Consider the following 22,103-nt stretch of genomic DNA (forward strand, 5'->3'; position numbering starts at 1 on the left):
GATATTAGTCAGACCTGTTTGAATTTAACAGCTAATTATTAGCAGCTAACTTCTGTCTCTAATTCAAATATGACCTAAATTTATACTGTAATTCTTTTTTCTAACGATTCTCTACGATTTTACCTACTGCCAGGAATTCACCGTAGAACCATTTTGACTATCCCTAAAAAAGACCATCTCGACTATTTTTTTCCCAGCTTGCCGCCTGCTCAGCTTGTAAATGGACTGTTCGCACAGCAAGCCGGCCCAAAAAACCACTCTAACCCTCAGGACCGGACCCTGCTGTTCGCACGCCCCGCCGCGGCGCCGCCGCCGCCCTCCCCACCACCGTTGCCAGTCGCCACCCCCGAGTTCTTTTCTCCCCCAACTCAGCTCAGGTAACGTTGCTCGCCCGCCGCACACCGTCGCCTCTGTTCATCGTTGCACGCTGGTGCTTCCCCCATCTCCCCAGAACCTCCGATTTCGCCAGTTGAGTTACTCTCGGACGCTGGTTGTCTCCTCTGACCTCCGTTTCCCTGTCCTATCTCTGTGCCCGACTGCAAGCAGCGCTCCCGCCGCATCTATCCATGGCGGAGCCGACCCCCAAGCCGAAGCGCACCAAGAAAGCGAAGAAGCCCTCGGCCCAGGGAGGTGATGGGGAGGACATGGACGCGCTCAAGTCTGACGTCGCCACATTCGCCTCCTCCCTCGGCCTCCTCCCTGGCGCCGGCGACTCCAAGGGCGGCTTCGATGACTCCGACTTCCGCAAGTCCGGCCCCATGAATAAATCCTCAAAACCTCCTTCCAAACAACCCCATCAAAACCCTGATAACACCGCAAACCCCCATCTAAACCCTAGACCTACCAAGAAGCCACACCCTCTCGAGCTACGTGACTCCTATGCTGCCACCAAACCTGGTGCTGTCAACACGAATTACCCGCTGATGAAGGCAGCAGCACTCTCAGGGCAGTGGTACACTGATGCTGATGAGCTGGAGGCGAGGGTCCTGGGAGGGCGTAGGCAGGTGCCTCCAGCTGTGGGGCTCCAGGAGATGCAGGGAATAGTGGAGAGGAAACGAGAGCTGGCAGAGAAGCTCATGGCGCAGTATGCGAGGGAATATGATGCCGTGAGGCGGGGGCATGGTGACCTGAAGCTCCTGGAGATATCAGCAAAGTCTGGTACATCAGCTGACAAGGTGTCAGCCTTTACATGTCTTGTCGAGGACAATCCAATTGCCAACATGAAGGCACTTGATTCCCTCCTTGGTGAGTTGCACTACTGAAATGCTATTGGCTCTGAAAAAAAGGCTGTAAAGAGATACAAATTGACTATACAGTTTGGCAAGGATTGTGAATTATTTAACTTCATTGCAATGCATATTGAACAAATTGTAGTTAGTATGACCTTTTATACTAGAAAAACATTAAGCTAGATGTTTTGAAAGGTTTTGGAACTAGATTCAACAAGCCAAGATTTGCTTTCTATGGAGCCATCGTACTATTTGGTTTCTTCAGTATAGCAAGGCTTTCACATCATAACGGTTTTGATGATATCCCTTTTTTGTGCTCTCATGAACATGCTAAGAAAATCATTTTATTTGTTGAAAAAAATTGACAACAGGTATGGTAACATCAAAAGTTGGTAAGAGGTATGCGTTCACAGGATTCGATGCGATTAAGGAGTTATTTCTCATGAGGTTAGCATCTTCTCATGTTTTCTGAAATTTCGTTGTGCTTTTGCTAGTACACAAAATTTATTTGTTCTTTACAGCATTTTATACCAATCTTCATGATGTTTGCTGTTGAGTGATGCAAACTATGTATTACAGTTAATTACCCTTTGTATGCAGGGGTTTCTTTGCTTACTGTACCATTTCATGTGAAGCTCTACAATCCTATATATCGTCCCAAACAACATGTGTAATACCCAATTGTAAATTATATGTTTTAACGCCGCCATAGTAATTTGTTAGTTCCTGAAATTTTGGTTTACTAGCCCATCTTGCACCATTCATTTCTCTGCCCCTCTTTTGGCAGGATTTTTTATTTTCTCTGATCTGATTCGTACCCTATGTTATTATTACACACATTATGCTCAGAGCTTGATTGTGCAATATGAAAAATGAAGGATTAAAATGCTCCTGCTAACAGCAATCTACTGCTTTATTTTTAGGACTGTGTGGGGGTGGGTTTAGATGGATTTTTGACCCACCCGTGAATACATGTATTAGTTGGGTTTGGATTGGGTGGATATGCTGGGTTATGTGGATCTGATGCAGAGTGGCGGCAGGGAATGATGATCTCTGCAAAGAGCACCATTTAGGTCCATAGAGAGCACTATGAGCTAGCTACAGAGCAACATGAATGACGATGACCTTGTTGGAGCTCACTGAGCACTCATTTGCTGTGTAGCGGCCTTCCTCGCCGCCGCCGACAAGCCTAGACCTAAGGCCACTGACCTGGTGTCCCAGACATGCGCGAACGCGACGAGCGACTTCTTCCACGTGCTCCTGGCCAAGGAGTCGTGCGTGTGACGGTTGACGGCGTGGTGCTCATCGTGTCCGAGTGATGTGGCAAGTGGCATGGTGGGGCTCTACAATCTCATGAGGGGGTGGGTCGAGGCCCATGATGCATTTGTGTACTTCTGGCGCGTTAAAAGTGGATAAACTGGTGGATGGGCCCATGATGGGCATCTCGGCGCTTATGTCAAGCATGTTGACGTAGTCTGAGCAGTAGGTCTGGTCGATCACGCCGATGTCGTCCTTGTCAGACCATGGACTTTGTAGGAGACGTTTATTAGGGAGCCCTTTTGTGTCTTGTCATAGCTGTGGATGCGGGAGTCTTTGTCGGTGATGGGGATGACGTTGGCGGAGATGCTGAACGCACCATCGAGCTCCTTGGTGACGGGGTTGACGACATCGATTGGATGACTGACAGTGACAGCTCAGACACAGCCCTAGACACCCACCACGCGTTCTTGGTAGCACGATCGTTGACGACATTGGGCTAGCGACTGCATCATGCTCGGTGTTGGCGACTTCCATGGTGATATGTGTGGAAGGTAGATAACCCATGGATCTAACAGGTCTAACCCAATCCAATCCAACCCATGTATTAATCTTTCTCGTGGACTGGATTGGGTTTTGGTCATGTGGGTTGTTCAACCCATGCATACCCCTAGTATTTTTTACGTCATAAGCAACTTCAATTATATGTTGGGCCATGCTTCTTGAGTCTGGTTCATTGTACCAAGCTAAATGTGAATTCATTAATTTTGTGAGAATGGTGTGCAGTTCGGTGTGGCAATACCTATTCCCAGAAAGGTTTTGCTACAAGACAGTTCTAGTTGGATGTAAATGATTCATTCATATGTTTATTTTGCACATTTCAATAATTCTAGTAGTGATGTTATTTTAGTAAATTCAGACAAAAGTGTTGATATGCTAAGAACTACACTAAAAGGTTTTTTATGTACTTTGTAATAGGCATTTGAAGCTGCTAAAATTTTCTTGTGGTTTATTTTTTTTTCTTCCACTCGAGAAGTATCTCATTTCCATTACGAAAACGGAAATACAGCATTCACCCATTACAGGAAGACAGAACTAAGGAGCAGCAAAACAAAAGACAACACCAGCATAACCTAAACCTTAAAAACAGCCAAATCCAAGAAGAGGCTCTACCATCACCCAGAGAACTGCAGGCAGAGTTAAAAGACGAAACCAGGATGCTGAAACTAAAAGCTGAACACTTAACAGAACCAGCAACAGCAAAGTTCAAACTCACTAAAAACAAAAGGCTAACATATCCCATGCTAAGACACGATTGCACTTCTTCCTCTCCAGCAAACTTTTTACTCTTCAGCTGGTTCGTTGTCTTGATCATCCTGAAGAAGTTGATTCACATGTCTTGCCACCTGTGTAGCAAGCACTTCCTTGGCCACCTTAAGCATCAGATTAGCTCCTTCAATCAACTTTTCCTGGTCCATCTCTTTATATAAACCTGCCCAAAAGACCATAAGTGCATTTGCATGACAAAGAATTTCCAAAGGATTCTTCAGCATTTTTGTTCAAAACAGGCTTTATTACGACTCTTCCAAATAGCCCAACAGATTGCACCAATCCCCCAAGCATGAAACTCTTTACCAAAAGGCAACCATCTCTCACACCAGAGCCAACATTGTTCTATATTCGTCGGAATGTTATTTGCGCCAACACATTTAGCAATAATAGCCCAAATCACACATGCCACAGGACACTGAAAAAACAGGTGAGAAGTAGATTCAAGACAGTCACAGAAAGCACAGCTAGGATCACCCATCCATTTTCTTTTTCGCAAATTATCCTTAGTTAACAAAGCATTACAAGACAACAACCATAAAAAGATCTTAATTTTTTCTGGAATTTGCCCTTCCAAATTCTTTTATGAGAGAGTCCTCAATCATTTTTAGTAAGCCCATTATAAACTGATTTAACCGTGAACTTATTGTTTTTTCCCATATTCCAAACAACAATGTCCTCCTGTTCCTCTAACTGGAACTTACTGGCATCCTCCCAAATTCTCTCCCACTCATTTCTAATCTCAATATGCAACCATCTCCTAAAAAGAATTGGGTCACCTTTCAAAGCACATGCAACCGTTATATTTTTGTTTTCACATAACTCAAATAGCAGCGGTGCATAAGAACTTAAAGGTTCCTCATATAACCATGGGTCCTGCCAGAATCTTGTTATCTCCCCGTTTTTAATAGAGATTCCCCTGCCTTGTAGATAAATGTCTTTAATCTTCAACAGGTCAGACCACATAGGTGAATCACTAACCTTGTGCTTAACCTCTATAATGGAAGAATTTCGCAGATATTTGGCTTTAACTTCTTGTGGTTTATATGATGAAAATTTTACAGAACCAAAGTACTAAAAGGTTACAGAGTACAGACAGAAAAGTTACATAATAAATTGCTGGTGGGTTACAATGATGAATCTGGCTGCCTAGGTATAGATAAAAATGATTTTTTTATTCTAGTTGCTTTATAATACCTTTTCAGGTTGCAATACATAAAAGTTCATCTGCATAAAGTATGCTGCATGCTAATAAGTGACTGAGTGATGGTTGATGGATGTCATAAATTACTCTTTAGAACATTAGCTACTGTGCTACACTATTTTTTTTCCATAAACATCAATTTCTTCGTATTTACTGTGTTGTTTTCTTTGTGTCTTGTTAGTTATTTGTTCATTTGCCTGATAGGTTATTGCCTGATCGTAAGCTGAAAAGTCTTATCCAGCGCCCGCTTGACGTTTTACCTGAAACAAAAGATGGTTACTCACTTCTGCTCTTCTGGCATTGGGAGGACTGCTTAAAACAGAGGTATTTCTCACTGGATTACACCTTACTAGTTAACATGCATTTCAGTTAAATGCTTTGTTGTATTGACCCTAGACGCAAGTGTCAAGTCTACGAAGAGTATGTGATGTACATTTGCAAAGAACACCACTCACCAGGAACTAATAACAGCTTGGTAACATATACATCAACAGAAAGTATGTAATTTAGCAATTGTTTCTTCTTTAAAAAAAAAACATTTTGTCGGAAAAAAGTGTGGCTTAGTTTAACACTGTTATGCAATGAAGATCTTTCCCTTCTATATATGTTTTCGAAATTCAATTACCAGTGTTATACATGCCCCTTCATTGGTGTGTTGGTGTTTTATTCTAATATACCAAGATAATTTTGGTATTGCTTGCACAAGAAAATGTCTAACTGGATTAATTGGTAACTTATACTATGAAATATGTGGCCTTGGTGGAACCATATGTTGAGTATACTATTAGACATTCGTCTGCATGAACTTTTGAATGCATCAAGATAAAATAATCTTTTATGTCCTTGATGATTTTATCATTATCATGCCCGCTTTCAACTTTAATGCTCATATTAATATTATTGCAGATATGAAAGGTTTGTTATGGCATTGGAGGATGCGGTAAAAGATATGCTGCCAAATCTTAAGGACAAAGCAATGAAGGTTAGCTCAAGTTGTGTAATCTTTTATCTTTGTGAAAACTTACTTTGACACTGTACCGTAGTCACATAGTTCCTGGGTCGATGGGGATAAGGAACAGGATCAAGAAATATGGTACACTACTTGAGAGAGGTTTTTACATGGGTGGGTTGCAAATGACCCCGCATACTCGGGTCAAGTCGGGTCAGGGACGACAGTCCCAGAACTATACCTGAGCATTTTGTGGGCTAGGCTGAAAAATCCTGGTTATTTTGGGCTGAAAAGGTCCCGCCCATGACCGTCCCACTGGGCAAGTTGGGCCTCATTTTTTGGGCCGGGCCTGGGCCTGGGGGCGGCCCATGAATTTTATAGTGTAAAATAGCTTAAAACAGTATTTCGGGCTGGGCTGGGCTCAATTTGCTCAGGTCTACCCAGAACGAGGGTCAATGCCTTCAACCGCATTTTCTATGACTATGCACTGTACATTATCTCAGGATAAAATTACATGTCAGCATACCGTATAACAAAGTTGATTGGGCAACTTGTGGTGCATGTACCATTGCACAAAATCGCAGGAGAGCTGTATCATTATTGGTGCATGTACAATTGTTTCCTGTAACCAGTTGGCAAACATGGAAGATTGAATACAAGATAGTAGTTCTAGGAAAACAGAAATACATTTTCAGATGTTCTATAATATGAATTAAAGGTGCATAGAAATTGCCATACCTTTCGTATATGAATTTAAAGTACTTAGGCTTGGTTTCTAAGACGTAGGACTTGCATACCATTCAACTACTACTGATTTTTCTTTACAACTCTAGATTATTTTTCTTGACATGAATGGACATGTTTTTATTATCATATAGGAAGCTGGGGATAGCCTGCTGTAGGAAGTTTTAGGACTGCGGGGTTGTACTGGTGTCAGTGTCAGAGATAGTAAAGGGACTTCTTGTGTTCCTTCTCAATTAAGTGAAATTAGCCCATAGTCTCTCTATGATAGTAAGACTCAATTTAGATATAGAACAAACTAACAACATTATCTTTAACCCAGCACATCCTCAAGAAGCTGGGCCCCACCATTTTACACCCATCAAAACTATCACAAGCTTAATAGCCTATACAAACCAAAGTTCGAACTCCATTTTCTAACCATACATAATGTATATTGTTGGAGCTAGCCATTCTCGGAAACTGTATTTGTCCTTGCAGTACTTTGTGGTAAGTATAAAATCGAATTGACTTCTTTTGTTATATAAATCTTAAGTGCATATTCTGTCTGCAACTTTTGGGAACCATCTGGAGTTCATTGGATCTGTTTGAGATTCATGATGATTTTCACTACATGTAACACCATCACTATGGGATGGATGGCTTGTTGGCCACAAGCGCAACGGAGCAATAGTGGGGAGGCTTGTTCATTGATTTAGAGCATCCCCAACCGTTTGGCAAATAGGCTTTGCATTCATGTATTTGCAAAAAAGTCTAAAAAACACCTATTCAACGGTTTGGCAATTGGGCTTTGCAATTTTGTTAACTTGGCAAATAGAGGGGAAGGACTTCCATATATGCCAAGCCCCTCCGCGCTTGGCATCGCGTCCCTCGCGCGAAATCCGTCGCCCCCGCGGGTGGTTGCGCGACTCCTCCCTCCTCCCGCCACCAGATTTTCTTTTTTGCCAAGTGATTAATGCCAAACCATTGGAGATTGCCTCTTTTCACTTTTGTTATATTTATTTAGGACTTGGCAAACTCCCTCATTTGCCAAACGAACTATGCAAAACGGTTGGGGATGCTCTTACATGCTAATGCCTGATAACATCCTCTCTTTATACAGAGAGGTGTACTTTGTGTCCGAAGCATCCAGGGAGATGTAATCTAATAATGAACCATATGTAGAAGATAGTGATGGAAATCCCTCAGTCTCTTAACTTACTAATCTGCCAAGGGGCAAACAACATAATATGGCATGCGCTATAGCAATCTTGGGACCTTGATGCAAACGCTCTAGCCTTTTCTGTTGTCGGCACTTGGCGGTGGAGGTGTGGTGAAGCTTGACAGCACAGCAAGTTCCTTGTCTTGCTGACCTCGCCTCCCCGGAGCCTATAGAAACATGGCACATTGAGAGGTAGAGAGAGGTAGGTTGAATTCTTGCGTGGCTTATTCCTTTATCCTTGCTCCCTTTTATGGAGGAGCTTACAATCGGATCACTCAATCAGTGACAACATTTTAGGATATAACTTCAAAGTGAGTGTAAATGGCAAGGTGTAAATCACACATGGCACTTTCCTTTCATGTGCCAATTCTCTTGATCAAGCTGACATTCCTGCCTCTCTCTTCTTGCAACATTTAAATATGTGGACCTACATAACATTTCCATTTTCTCCATTGTTTATGTGATGATGAATGTAGTTTTGATCATGTCTATTTTGTATTTTTGTTTATTGCAGACGGTTTTCATGCTCTTGAAAAGTAAGTCAGAACAGGAACGTCGTTTGCTCACAGCTCTCGTTAACAAAGTGAGATACCTTTTTTGTACACTATGCAACTCCATTTTATTGCTCTTCCTTTTTTATATCAATATATGTAGAACTGTTATGATCTAGCTTGAAAACACGAAAAATAAAATACATTTTTTATGAACAACAATTCCTAAAGTCTTACTAGGAGAGGCATAATTTTGCTAATTTTTGTTGCAAAATATCTATTGCAGCTTGGCGATCCTGAAAGGAGAGCAGCATCGAGTGCTGCATATCTGTTAACATGTCTCCTGGCTGCTCATCCTAATATGAAGGTAAATGCTGTGGGGTTCTGGTATGACAGATTTTTTGTTTTAATCTAATTATGTAATATTTTGCATGCGAAGCTGCACATAAAACTCATACTGATCTCTTTGAACTGTTTCAATTTACAGATGGTCGTGATAGATGAGGTGGATTCTTTTCTCTTCAGACCACATGTTGGGCTTAGGGCGAAGTACCAGGCTGTATGTAATTGTTAATAGCACTTTCTATGCCAGTATTGTTTCAGAAATTTCATAGACAGCATCTTCATTCATTAATATTGGATTTTACTGAGTTATCTACCAAAACTGCCATCTAATTGTTAGAAATATGATTTACATCATGATTTTTAGCCCTTTAACTGGTGGGATCTCTACAGGTCAATTTCTTGAGCCAGATTCTTCTTACAAACAAGGCAGATGGGCCTAAAATTGCAAAACGGTTGGTGGATGTCTACATTGCGCTGTTCAAGGTTTGAATGCATTTCAGCTTTGTATAGTTGTTTATGCTTACTGTGTGAATAATTTGTTAGCCTTTGTCTTCCATTATTTAAGTTTTATTACCCATCACATGGGCATCTCTTGTACGAGTTTAAGTTACCTTCAGGAGCATTTTGTGGTTTGGTCAGTGGGGAAGTCTGTGTAGCACATGGAAGGTGCTATTGTGGAACATAGATGGGCATGATCCTCTAGGGAGGGGAACACACTGGTAAAAAGTGTCACTCAGGTGTGGTGGGGATAGTGACTATATTGTAATCTGAACATGTGGTCGTGCTTTGTTTTGGTGCTTGGAACATTGCCAGCATCAAGTTGATGTGTTTCACTAGTAATTATTGCTGTCCAGTCATCATATGTAATTTGGGCTTGATCTTGTCATCTTTTGGTTTTGCTTTTTGGTCACATCTTTTTGCCATGTACTAGTGTTTCTGTAACTACTGAAGTATGCAAAAACACATGCTATTTTTTTAAGATGTTTTTTTTCCTGGAATACACGCTGTAATTCATTTCTTTTTTGCCATTTGGTTTGTCTCATTTTGACATCTTTTGCTGTACTACTTCCAAGGTTTGAGAGAAAGGATAACTCAATTTTTCTTGTTCTGTTGCACAATTATGCTAGGTACTAATGAGCTCTGGTGATACCAAAGGAGATACATATAGCAAGGATAGCAAGAAAAAGGTAGAAAATGGAAAAATAGAGGGAGGGAATAACAAGATAAACAAGATAAAGGACTCCAGATCCCATGGAAACAAAGAAGTGGGTTCAACAGCAGGATCAGATTTGGAGCTGGACTCCAGACTCCTCTCTGCACTTTTAACTGTATGTAACCACTCTACAGACCCCTGTATTTGTTTCTTATTTATGTCCCATCAGCACCTTGCCTGTACACCTTGTCTTTGCTTATTTTTGTTCAAACTGGTGCTTGATTTGTTTCCGCAGTTCATTTATTAATTCTTTCATCATATGCAGGGTGTAAATAGGGCATTACCATATGTTGCGAGCTCAGAAGTTGACGATATTGTGGAAGTGCAGACACCTATTCTTTTCAGATTGGTGAGTTCTTTAAGATAATGTTATGAAGTACCTTGCTAAGTTTGTATTTTTTGGATAAAGCTTTCCTAAACTAATCATTTTGGTTTCATGTAGGTTCACGCAGAGAATTTCAATGTTGGTGTTCAGGCATTGATGCTTTTGTTCCAAATATCTACAAAGAATCAGATAGCAAGTGACCGTTTCTACCGTGCATTATACGCAAAGCTCTTGAGTCCTGCTGCTGTTACTTCCTCAAAGGTTCCTTTCTTATGTGCATTCTGGAGTATTCCTGGTTTTACCTTTTTAAGAATTTGAATTGGATGTGTTCCATCACAACTATGTTTGATTACCCAAAAGTGCCCTTACCTAGATAATAGCTTTGAACTCTGCATCCTTGTACCTTTATGTGTCTCACAATATTTTATCTGATTCATTATGTCTTACATATTTCAGCCGGAATTATTTCTTGGGCTGTTGGTGAAGGCGATGAAGAATGATGTAATGTTAAAGAGAGTTGCTGCTTTCTCGAAGCGGCTGCTGCAGGTATGCTGTTTTCTAGTGTGCTAATCTTCATGATGAGCTCTTACATATAGATATGCTGTTTGAGTTTCTAATTACCGAATACTGATACGTATACCGCTGTAAAACAACTAACTGTTCTAGTATACTAAGGAGGCATGGGATGCTATTTCTGTGCGATTGCAAAATATCGAGCTCCCATATGCACCACAATGCAAAACATGGGTTGTTCTACAGTGGCATGCCTGCAAATGGATGGACAGTGTCATGCTGTTAATTTTCTGCAAAGTAGTACAACAACAGCAACACAGCCAGATATTTTGCCCAAACCAAGTCTGGTTAGGCTATAGATGAAACAAAGGTGATATATATGTGTAGAATGTATGTAAAACAAAACTAATGATGATGATAATAATAATAGTAGTAAAAGGAGATTGATTTTCTAGATATTCAAGTATATGAATGCTAATTTTCACATGCTCCTGTCCAAAGCTAAACTTGGATGTTCTTCCTTCAAGTCTCTTCTATTGCTTTATCTGACCTTAGATTGGGTGGACACTGTTTCTCCTTGTCATCATGCCGTAAAGTTACACTACGTGCTGGTGCCTACTTTGTTGAATGTCCAAAGCATCTATTTGACTATATATCGCTATAGGACTAGCTTTTTTTTCAATTGGTGCCACACTATCCCTATCATGTATAGGGTTGCTTAGGAAGTGAGTCTAGCTCAACTGGTTGGGTGAGAGGTGTGACAATGCACCCAACCACCCAAGTTCAAATCCCGTCTTGGACTGAATTTGGATGCCTATTTTCTTCTTAATGAAAAACCACTGAGTTCCTCCTAGGTTGGATCTCATGTATAGCATCGCTTTTGAAAGCGTATGTTGTATACCATCAATTTGAATTCAATCCGTTCATTTATGATCACATATCCTGCAATGTAGTCATTTCGTACCATGTAGCTTTGGTTGTGCATTTAGGCCTTGTTTAGTTCACCCCCAAAACCAAAAACTTTTCAAGATTTCCCGTCACATCGAATCTTGCGGCACATGCATGGAGCAAGGAGCATTAAATATAGATAAAAATAAAAACTAATTACATAGTTTGTCTGTAAATCGCGAGACGAATCTTTTAAGCCTAGTTACTCCATGATTGAACAATGTTTGTCAAATAAAAACGAAAGTGCTACAGTGTCAAAATCCAAAAAAAAATGGATCTAAACAAGGCCTTAGTAGGATAACATTCTGCATCATAACGCACAGCAAATCTAATTGCTGTACCATATAACCCATCTCTTAATTTTTGTGGTCCTTTTTTTTGTCACAAATGATGTGATATGCTTGACCCCTTATCACCCATGTCCCTTTGATTCTATGGCTATTAGGGAGGGCAATGCGAACAGCAACCCCCCAATTCACGGTGAATTCACATATTATTAGGGGAAGTTTTATTCTTGTTGGCCATCCTCGCTAACAGATATAGCACTTACTCGCAAGAATCCTATTATAATTTTATGGTCTTTTTTACAAATGCTATGTTTGATACTTTGAAATGAATGTAGGAGTGAATATGTTATTCATTTTTGTATTTTGTTCTTTTTATATAACTTTGACCACAATTTGAGGTTTATTTTAGCTTCGATTTGGGATTCTGCCCTCAACATCTGAAACAAACCAACCAACCGTATGATTATAGGAGTCAATTGTCAGAACCTAAGGCTACCTCTGCAACTATAACACAATCTGGTATCGTGATGCTTCTGTAATTGAGCAGTTGTTACTAATGGTATTATGGACCCCAAGACCTCACCACATCAAACCTAATCCAAAATTAGTATAACAGGTGACCGTTCTAGAGAATTGTCTTTTCCAAAGCAGTCCAGAATCATTCCTGAGACGTGAGAACTGAACATGATACAATCATTACAACTCTCGTGGCCGCCATTGAGGTACCATGTAATCATGATATGAGAAGGAATTACTCCCTCCGTCCCAAAATAAGTGTCGTTTTCGCTTCCCGAGAAATAACTTTAACTAAATATATAATAAAAGATATTAATATTTATAATACATAATTAATATCATTGGAAAGATCTTTAAGTCTAGTTTTTTAACAAATTTATTTAGAAATATAAATATTGTACGTATTTTCTACAAATTAAGTCAAACTTGTGGCACGAAAACCTAAAACGACACTCTTTTTGGGACGGAGGGAGTACTGAAGAGGATGAATAGGAAAATTAGTTTGAGATCAATTTTCATGCTTTGCTCGTTCTTGCTCTGGACCATCCACCTGGGTTACATGGTTGATGGACATACTTGCCAGTCAAAGCATTGTGCTCTCCATCACAGGTGTTTGGTACAGTTGAGAGCAGTTTACTTCTAGGTGTCAATATAAGACAAATAACAAACACTGAATATTCTAATTTTACTGATGCTATGTTTATTATATATTTAGATATTTTTACCATTACTTATGTAATTGCTTTTGGCAGGTGGCTCTTCAACGACCTCCTCAGTATGCTTGTGGATGCCTTTTCATTCTATCAGAAGTTCTTAAGGCAAAGTCACCACTATGGTATGTGACTAGTCGTTTTAATCAAAACATGTCATTATCTTTCATGATGATATAATTTTCATCTAAATCTTCAGGGGGATTGTGCTCCAGAATGAATCTGTTGATGATGGTGATGAACACTTTGAAGACATTTTAGAGAATCCCGAAGACTCTGCTGATGACGGTCATGAGAAACATAACCTTGACACTGCTGGTGGAATTGATAGTGTAAAACAAGTAAAATTGGTAGATAAGAACAATGGATCAATTGACGTGTCCAGACAACATGCATTATATGATCCACGACACAGAGAGCCTTCTTACTGGTATTGTCTATTTAATCTCATTTTTGTGCATGCATCCTACATTTACATATTAGTTCTTTGTTTTGTTACGCTTGAAATATGTGATTGTTATTCGCAAGTCCTCCCCCTCCCCCCCAACACACACACACACACCGTTTTAAAAAATGGGTATACATGCATAAAACATAATTGTTTTTTGGTTATTGGGTGAATTGGGTTGGCCTCTTCTGTTTTATGAACTATTTCTGTTTGGTAGTGGATTCTGTTGTTTTTATTCATGTTTGTTAAAAAAATGCAAGAGTTGGTTGAACATATGTACCTTTTGCTTTGACAGCAATGCAGATCGTGTCAGTTGGTGGGAGCTAACAGTATTGGCTTCACACGTGCACCCTTCAGTTTCTACTATGGCCAGAACATTGCTATCTGGCAACAATATTGTTTATAGTGGTGATCCACTGACAGACCTATCACTTCCTGCCTTCCTTGACAAATTCATGGAAAAGAAACCAAAAGGGAACCGCATAGCTGAAGGAAGATGGCATGGTGGATCACAGATTGCCCCAGCTAAAAAGGTTAGCCCTTTTTAATTGGATTCTCTTTGTTCTCTACATCTGGATTTTTAGATGACCTGTTTACTATTCTTCCCTTCAATCACATTTGATGCTTTTGAGAAGATATGTTCAAAACTTCGACTTAAAATATTTTAGTTTGAAATTTTGAATAAATGTGTGTAGATTGTCTTAAATACTGAATGCTGTCATAATACGTTTTTTTTTATCCCTTTCTAACATGCCTTTGTCTTCAGCTTAACCTCAATCATCATCTCATCGGAGAAGAGCTTCTAGAATTGGCAGAAAATGAAGTGCCTCCTGAAGATATTGTTTTCCACCGTTTCTATTTGAACAAGACTGGCCCTGTTAAGCCTAAGGCAAAGCGGAAGGACTCAGTTCTTGATGAAGATGCAGGGGAACTCTTAGCTGATAATAATGCTGATGATGCTAGCGACGAGAGTGGAGATGATATGCCGGATCTGGGAGATGGGTTGACAGATGATGGAGAATATGACTATGATGACCTTGACTCAAATGCATTTGAAGAGGAAAAGGATTTACTTAGAGATGATAGTGATGTGGAATTGGATGACATTTCAGATGATACTGCATCTATTGATGAAGGATCAGAAAATGACGATGACATTTCTAGTCTCGCGGCCTTAGATGCTGAAGCTCTTGAGAGTGCAAGCGATTCAGATGGCAACTTAAGTGATGAAGAGATGGTTGACGCTGGTAAGGGTGGTGGCTCTTATACAGAGAAAAAAGGGGCAGGGATGAAGCATAAACGTGGTGTGAAGAGTGGGTCATCTCCATTTGCAAGCCTGGAGGACTATGAACATCTAATGGATGGGAATGCAGATGCGACAACAGCGAAGCGGAAGCACAAGGCAACAGGGAAAGCTGGTGGTGAGAAGAAACCAAAGTTGAGATCACGAAAGAAAAGATCGAGGAGTTCAGAATGAGAAACAAGCCTTTTACCCTTAACTTTTTTAAAATGTTCACCACGATGGTGTTCATTACATTTTTGTACTTCTGAAAGGCACAGGATTGGGTAATGCTAGTGTTGAGCCGAGAATGTATTGAGATTAGATTATACAGGTGACCTCATCACATGCATAACGCATTTATACGGGCTAGCTTTAAAGGTACTATTATGCCCCGTTGTATGTTGCGTTATTTTAGAAAGAAACTAGCCAAATCCGAGGACGTTGCAATAGATTTAAAATTTACAAAGTTATATATATGTACTTCATCCGTCCTAAATTATAAGTCATTCTAAAAACTTGGAGAGTCAAAGTTTTTTAAGTTTGACCAAATTTATAGAGTAAAATAATAACATTTTTGGTACTAACCAAGTATCATTAGTCTTTGTTAGTTATATTTTCATAGTGTACCAATTTTATGACATAAATTTTTATATTTCTCTCTATATTTTTGGTCAAACTTGGAAATGCTTTGACCCTCCAAGATTCTTAGAATCACTTATAATTTATAATTTAGAACCGAGAGAGTACCTAGCAGACCAGTGCTGCGAATAGGCAGCTGAGGATAACAAATATGGCGACAAATATTTTAGGGTTTTGCTGCAGACACGCAGCTGAGAAGGGCACATATCCAATAAACATTTTATGCCGAAATTGAAAGTTTGGATGGAGCCCACGCCACGCTGCAGAATAGGGTAAGGATGGGCAAGTGTTACTCCGTCTAGAAATACATTATCGCTCAAAGAAATTACCTACTACGTACTGCAGGTGAATTACTAATGCCAATCTATTGTTCAAGAGCTAAAATATTAAGTTTTCTAGAACATTTTAAAAAAACATAGAACAACAAATGAGAGTAGTAGTAAAGTTTCAGTCTTTTATAGATCAGCGTTCCAAACGAATATGGGTTATCTTGGGAGTTGGGAGAAACAATCTACAGCCAGTAGTAGTAAAGTTAGAGCCTATTTGCTTGTCTAAAAAATCATGGTTGCAAGTATTCACTGATTTGTTATGAGAAAAAAAACACTGCTGAATAACTGGCAGATTCAGCAAATAAGCTCAATCGTCTTTTATAGATCAGCGTTCCAAACAGATGTGTTACCTTGGGAGAAACAATCTACAGCCAGGAATAAGTGGCGAAATGCAGAAGGGAACAAATAAGCTTATATACAACGGCAGATTAAGGGGGGAAAAACTCATACAAAGGCAACGGCTTGGCAGCCTGCGCATGTCTAGCAGTTGCAAGGTGCACAGGAAAACCAGTCTTTACAGCCATTACACTGGATAATCTTTCATCCAGGCTCCAGTAACAAGGAACTAACACGGAACTCTTGCACTCAAGTACTCAACCATCTGAAATGTCAACAATTTCACCTCTAATTAGTGAATCCATTGGAGAAGACATAGGTTCACGACCAGTTTGATTTCCAGCAACTCCGTTGCTAGCCACAGGATGACTTGAGCAGGATCTTTCTTCAGGTTGAGAAGCTGGCACAATTTCAAGTTTGGTATTGTCCTTGGGAGCTAGTGCGCAAGAACCAACCATATGAGAATTTGAGCTGCCAAACTCAACAACATCGCTGGATTCCCTGGCTAGAGACATTTCATGAAATCTTTGTCGGCGCCTTCTTTCTGTTCGCTTATTGATCAATGGCACCTCATCTTCATCCGACTCACTAAGACAGTAGTAATTCAACCATTCAATTATTACCGAGTAGGAACCATACCGCTTGCTTTGTTTCCTTTTCTTCCGTCTGCTGCATTCTTGGTTATCTAGTACAGCTGCTCTTGGGCGTTTTGGTGTTTCCTGAACAGTTTCTGTCCTTCGAAGGTCAGAGCTAACATCCTTAGAAAATTTGATTTTCTTATTAGACCCATCTTTTGAAGAGGAATCCAGTCCTGAACAGCCAACTGCATTATCAGCAACGTGAAGAAACTCTGTAGAGGCATCTTCCTGCTCGTTTCTATTGCTTCTTCTGCTCTTATTTGATGTATGTGTGGGGTGCCAACTTGTACAGGCAGGTTCTTCAACCTTGCCCTCATTGAATACTTCTACAGCTGAGATTATCAAGAACAATGAGCAATCTCGTAACATATGTACAAGGTACATGATAATACTAGATATGTCGACACTAGAGAGTCTTCCCTAGGCATTTGTAGAAATAAAATGGTCTACTTTATAATATAATATAATATGATGTCATAATTTGAACTAGTAAGTCTTTAGTTAATTACCTTCCGAACATTTTAGTTCTAGACCTCCTGGTGATGATTCTTGAACTCTACAATAATTACCCGAGCACCGCTGCTTGTGTCTACAACCAAACATCCAAATACATTAATATGGATAGTCTAAAACATTCAAAGCATGAATCCAACACGTGCTCATTTGGTAAGATGTTCTATCCAAAGAGTTATTAACTTATTATGCTTTGGATTTGGAATAATCCAAATATAATCATTGGAGTTGAATATGAATAAGGCACAAAATATGTAGTTAAATTGGCATATCTATATCTATACCTAATATTAAAGAGAAGTGATTCTTCTGTCCATATTTTTTTACTTCCCATAATGCCCTCACGACCCTCCCTCTCCCATATGTGATGCCGAGTTAGAACAACGTGCGTCCAGCGACAGTACAACATGTGATCCACGTGTCAAGCAACAATACAGAGTTCAATTACGAAACGTATTGGACCAGATGACGGTCAATGAATAAACCTGCAAGCCGCAAATCGTCCATGTGACCACGCAACAAGTTGCATGTTCCATTGCAATGCACGGACACATTTGCTAATGTATTATAATTACTACGGTTGAAATTATTAGACTTAAACCAAAAACTTCATACATGTCATTAGTTCAATCATGTTGCTTCTCTTTCATAACAAAATTTGGTGAGACCATGACTTCATATGCATTGATATCCAACTAAGTTCTGATGCCATACCTGCTATACATCCAAACCCACAAGCTTCTTTTTCAAGGATACATCAACTTCCTTTTTGAATACATGACTTAAAAAATGGTTTGACAACTACTAAATTTGAACTTAACTATCTGTGCCCCTAAATTGTACATCAGCAATTGCTTAATTGCATGTATAAACCATAATTTAAATGTGTGCCTGTCATTGTTGGAATCAAGGCAATGATCCATACCTATGCCAGTGACAGTTAGAATTATGACATGGGTCATCTCCACCTTTTCTCTCAATGCAGTCATCACCAGAAGGTCCTCTCATATTGGTTGACTTGATAAAATCTGCACAGCTTTGACACTGTACAGGTTGCCAGATGTTAATGTGAAAAATATAGGTTAAAATGTGCTTATTGCAGTCATGATTCTTACTTTGTAGTGATAATATTTCTTATGGATCTCATGGAGCAGAGTTATGCTGTAGCCATCGACTGGTCGCTGAATGTAATTAATCAATGGTGTTAAAAAGAAATTGATCATGGAACAGAGAATAGCTAATAGTTGATGCAGAACTTTAACTCACATGGGGATCAGCTACAGAACTCAAATTGATCGTATTCACCAGTTTCTGAAATTTTGCACCATGATCACTGCTTGATAATAATTTCAAAATCAATAAAAAAGAAATTGGAATCTCATAAGCATATTAAAAAAATATAAAGTGCTATTGAACAATTACCTATGGTTACTGTTGTTGTATTTGATGCAAATATAGGCATGAATCATCTCATGAAGCAAAGCATTCTTCAGATCAGATCCATTATGAGATCCGCATAAGGATTTCGAAAGAAGTATTATACAGCCACCGCCTCCAGGGTAATAGTCGCATATGCTTACATCACTGCAGGGAGACAATTAAGAAACAAAAAACATCAATCTTCTGCTAAGTCAACTAATGGGTACTTCAATGACATACTTCAGGGTGGCAAACAATATACAATTATTTCAGATTATATTACACAACTTGCACTTCAGAAATTCATTTAACTGTAGTGCAGAATTAGTAGTCTGATGCTAAGATCATTCACCCTACATACGGATTAATGTTCTGCATTTTATGTGGTGACTTCAAGATGTACCATAAGCAAATTATCCAGCTGGCACATGTATCAAGGGGCAGGCCATGCAGAAACATTTTGGAAACAAATACTGGAAGTGGTCAATGTTATTATTCATCATAATCACACATGTACACCACTGAAATATGCAAGGAGAAGATGTAAAGTTGTAAACCATCAATGTGCAATAGAAGGGAAAATGTTCTGTGTTCAACGAACCTAATGCAAAGATCACATACCGTGTCTCAAAAGAAAATTCAATGAGAATACATAATTGTTTACGGTAGATGATTCCTGAATTACCACTGGGATATTCCAGAGATCTTCAATAGATAACACGATAGTACAAATCTCAACCCCCAACACCCACCCCTCCACACACAGACCCAAAAAAAATTTGACTTCCCAAGCAATCAAGATCCAGCATCAAAATCATAGTTTTGGGGCTCAGAGGTGTCTGAGCAAAGTTTAAATGCTTCGATCAAACCGCAAGCACAACCATAAAATATAATAAATGCAGGTCATAAAAAAGCATATTAGAATGTGTTTGCAATATAAACAGCCAGCAAGTTGTTTGGTCCCGAACCTTTTGATCCATTCAAATAGTGCCCTCAATGGCTCATATCTTGGGTAACTGAATAGCACCATTTACCATGTGTGCAGCTCTGAGCAAAGGTATCGATGCAATTGACCTAACACTGTGTTCTCTATTGTCCCTTTCCTCACATAATAACAAAAAAAGAGTCTGTCTATCTCTCTTTCATGTGTTTTTTCCCCTCCTCTCACCCGATTTTTTTCTACTTCGCTTCTTCTTCCTCCCGCTGGTCTTCTTCCTCCTCCTGCTGCCTGCCGCCGCCGGACCTCGTCCTCTCCCCCGCTGCCAGCCACCGACCCGCTGCCGGTGCTAGGATTTGCCAGAGCTCCGGCGAGCCTCCCTCACCCCGACCTGGCCCGACCAACGCCAGGTCCCCTAAGCCGCCCGGCCACCATCTCCACCGCCTGTCCTACCTACCTCCCCCGGCCAGGCCCTTCTATACCCACCAGAGTTAGAGAAGAAAGAGGGGGAGAGTCGCCGAACCCTAGCCGGAGTTGTGAAAGAAGAGGTGGGGCGAGCGTCTGGCATGGGCACAGGCGATCGGACGGCCTCCACCGTCGTCCCCCCGCGCGATCGACACCACCAAAATCGAGTGAGGGAAGTTGATAAACCACACGAGTGAGGTTTAGCTTTACCGAAAAAAAAAATCAGCATCTACCTGACATCATGGCAACACTCCAGCAACAGAATTCATTAAATTAACAAGTAGATTGATAAAATCTTCAATGTTGGCCACGTGCAGAGCTTAGGATCACATACTATGTTCAGGGTGCAATTATTCTGAAAACTGAGTATTCCGAATATTCTAATGAACAATAAGGTGTTATCCTGAATCTCCAGATGTGAAACTGAGATTTTATAGATTGACGAGACGAAGGGACTAGGCCGTCTTGGTCTTGGGCTTCCAGAGGGACCAAATAAAAAATCATTCACGGCAAGGTTCTCCCCAAATTGTATCGCAATGTATCAAATCTAGTTATAAGAAATATGAAAGAAGGGATAGCTTGCCACCGAGAAACAATCCATCATCCGAACCCTCAATTTTGTACCGCGGAATTTGAACCCGTATGCCATTCGAATATGCGAAAGGGGGCAGCACTCACGAATTGGGTAGTGGGTCCTCGGCCCATGAGACGGCGCAGGAGCCGAGGGAATCGCGGAAGTAGAGGGAGTTGTAGTGGCAGAAAAGCTCGGAGACGTCCGGCGCGCCTCCGCTCCCGTCCGGATCCGCGGTCACCATGGCCGGATTGGGGTGACCGGGTGAGGCTAAAGGGGGCCGGCGACGAAGACGGTGGACGAGGGTTTAGGCAAAGCCTCCACCCTCCGGCTCCGAGGTCACGGGGTCAGTCAGGGTTCTGGAAGTGTGTTTAGCCATCTGCACAATTTCAGGGGGTGGTTACGGTTAGGGTGTTATGATTCTGGGCGGGCTGCCGGGCCGGGCCAGGCCGCGCCCTCGCGTGGTTAGCTTGTGGCGATCGAACCGAAATGACACGGCTGAGGCTGTCACAGCAGACTCATTCCATTTGCAACGTAAACCTTCCAACACAATACCTATAGTCTCCAGCAGAGTACTCATACAGAAGACTTATTTTGGATATTAGGAGAGGCATCACCCAAATTTGGGTATCCTCTCTCCTCGAGACTCATTTGCAGAGAGTGTTGTCTTTTAGGGCCTGTTTAGATTTGAAATTTTTTGGCCCAAAGAGAAAAAATTTTGTGGAATTAGGGCCTGAGAACTAAACGGGGCTAAAAAATTTTGGGGCCAAAATTTTAGACTGCAACTGTGCACACACTCCCATGTAAACCCACCAATGACAACTTGGGCTGCAGTTGCAGTTGCAATTGTCATTGGTGAGCTTCCATGGAGTACGTGCACAGTTGCAGCCTAAAATTTTGACCCTAAATTTTGTTGGCCCCGTTTAGTTCTCAACTCCAATTCCACAAAAAAATTTCTCTTTGAGCCAAAAAAATTTCAAATCTAAACAGGCCCAGATCTTGTTGTTGGAGAACACTAAAAATAGGTATGGAACCTTTTACCTGTAGCGCTACCCAAAGGACAAATAAGTCTCGTATTTTGGCGTTTTGGGTGATGATTGTTGGAGATAGCCTGAGCACGAAAGCCAACCATGGGCTTCTCCAACCGAACCATGGACACTGAAGCATTCGAACGATTGTTGTAACAAAAAATGAACTCTGCAGATGCGCCGAACGTTAGCAGTATGGGAACGCAAATGTTTCTATTGTCATGCCTAAATTTTCGTTTT

General features: G+C 40.6%; 2 protein-coding genes across 2 annotated transcripts; one reads left to right on the plus strand and one right to left on the minus strand.

Annotated features, from left to right (window-relative positions):
• LOC8085290 (CCAAT/enhancer-binding protein zeta) lies at nt 219-15,462 on the plus strand. The gene is made up of 17 exons (XM_021466070.1): nt 219-377; nt 547-1,245; nt 1,601-1,676; nt 5,224-5,343; nt 5,926-6,001; nt 8,425-8,493; nt 8,688-8,768; nt 8,889-8,960; nt 9,137-9,229; nt 9,874-10,074; nt 10,225-10,308; nt 10,402-10,545; nt 10,741-10,830; nt 13,301-13,383; nt 13,458-13,688; nt 14,002-14,239; nt 14,473-15,462. The coding sequence occupies exons 1-17, from the start codon at nt 221-223 to the stop codon at nt 15,181-15,183; spliced, it is 3,225 nt and encodes a 1,074-aa protein (XP_021321745.1). The 5' UTR covers nt 219-220; the 3' UTR covers nt 15,184-15,462.
• On the minus strand, nt 16,235-21,229 carry LOC8056876. The gene is made up of 7 exons (XM_002468217.2): nt 20,943-21,229; nt 18,866-19,027; nt 18,710-18,776; nt 18,559-18,624; nt 18,369-18,487; nt 17,440-17,519; nt 16,235-17,262 (listed from the first exon to the last, which is right to left on the minus strand). Exons 1-7 carry the CDS (start codon nt 21,077-21,079, stop codon nt 16,550-16,552), a joined length of 1,344 nt encoding a protein of 447 aa, XP_002468262.1. The 5' UTR covers nt 21,080-21,229; the 3' UTR covers nt 16,235-16,549.

The sequence above is a fragment of the Sorghum bicolor genome, chromosome 1 (assembly GCF_000003195.3).
Source record: "Sorghum bicolor cultivar BTx623 chromosome 1, Sorghum_bicolor_NCBIv3, whole genome shotgun sequence".
In the NCBI taxonomy this organism is placed as follows: Eukaryota; Viridiplantae; Streptophyta; class Magnoliopsida; order Poales; family Poaceae; genus Sorghum; species Sorghum bicolor.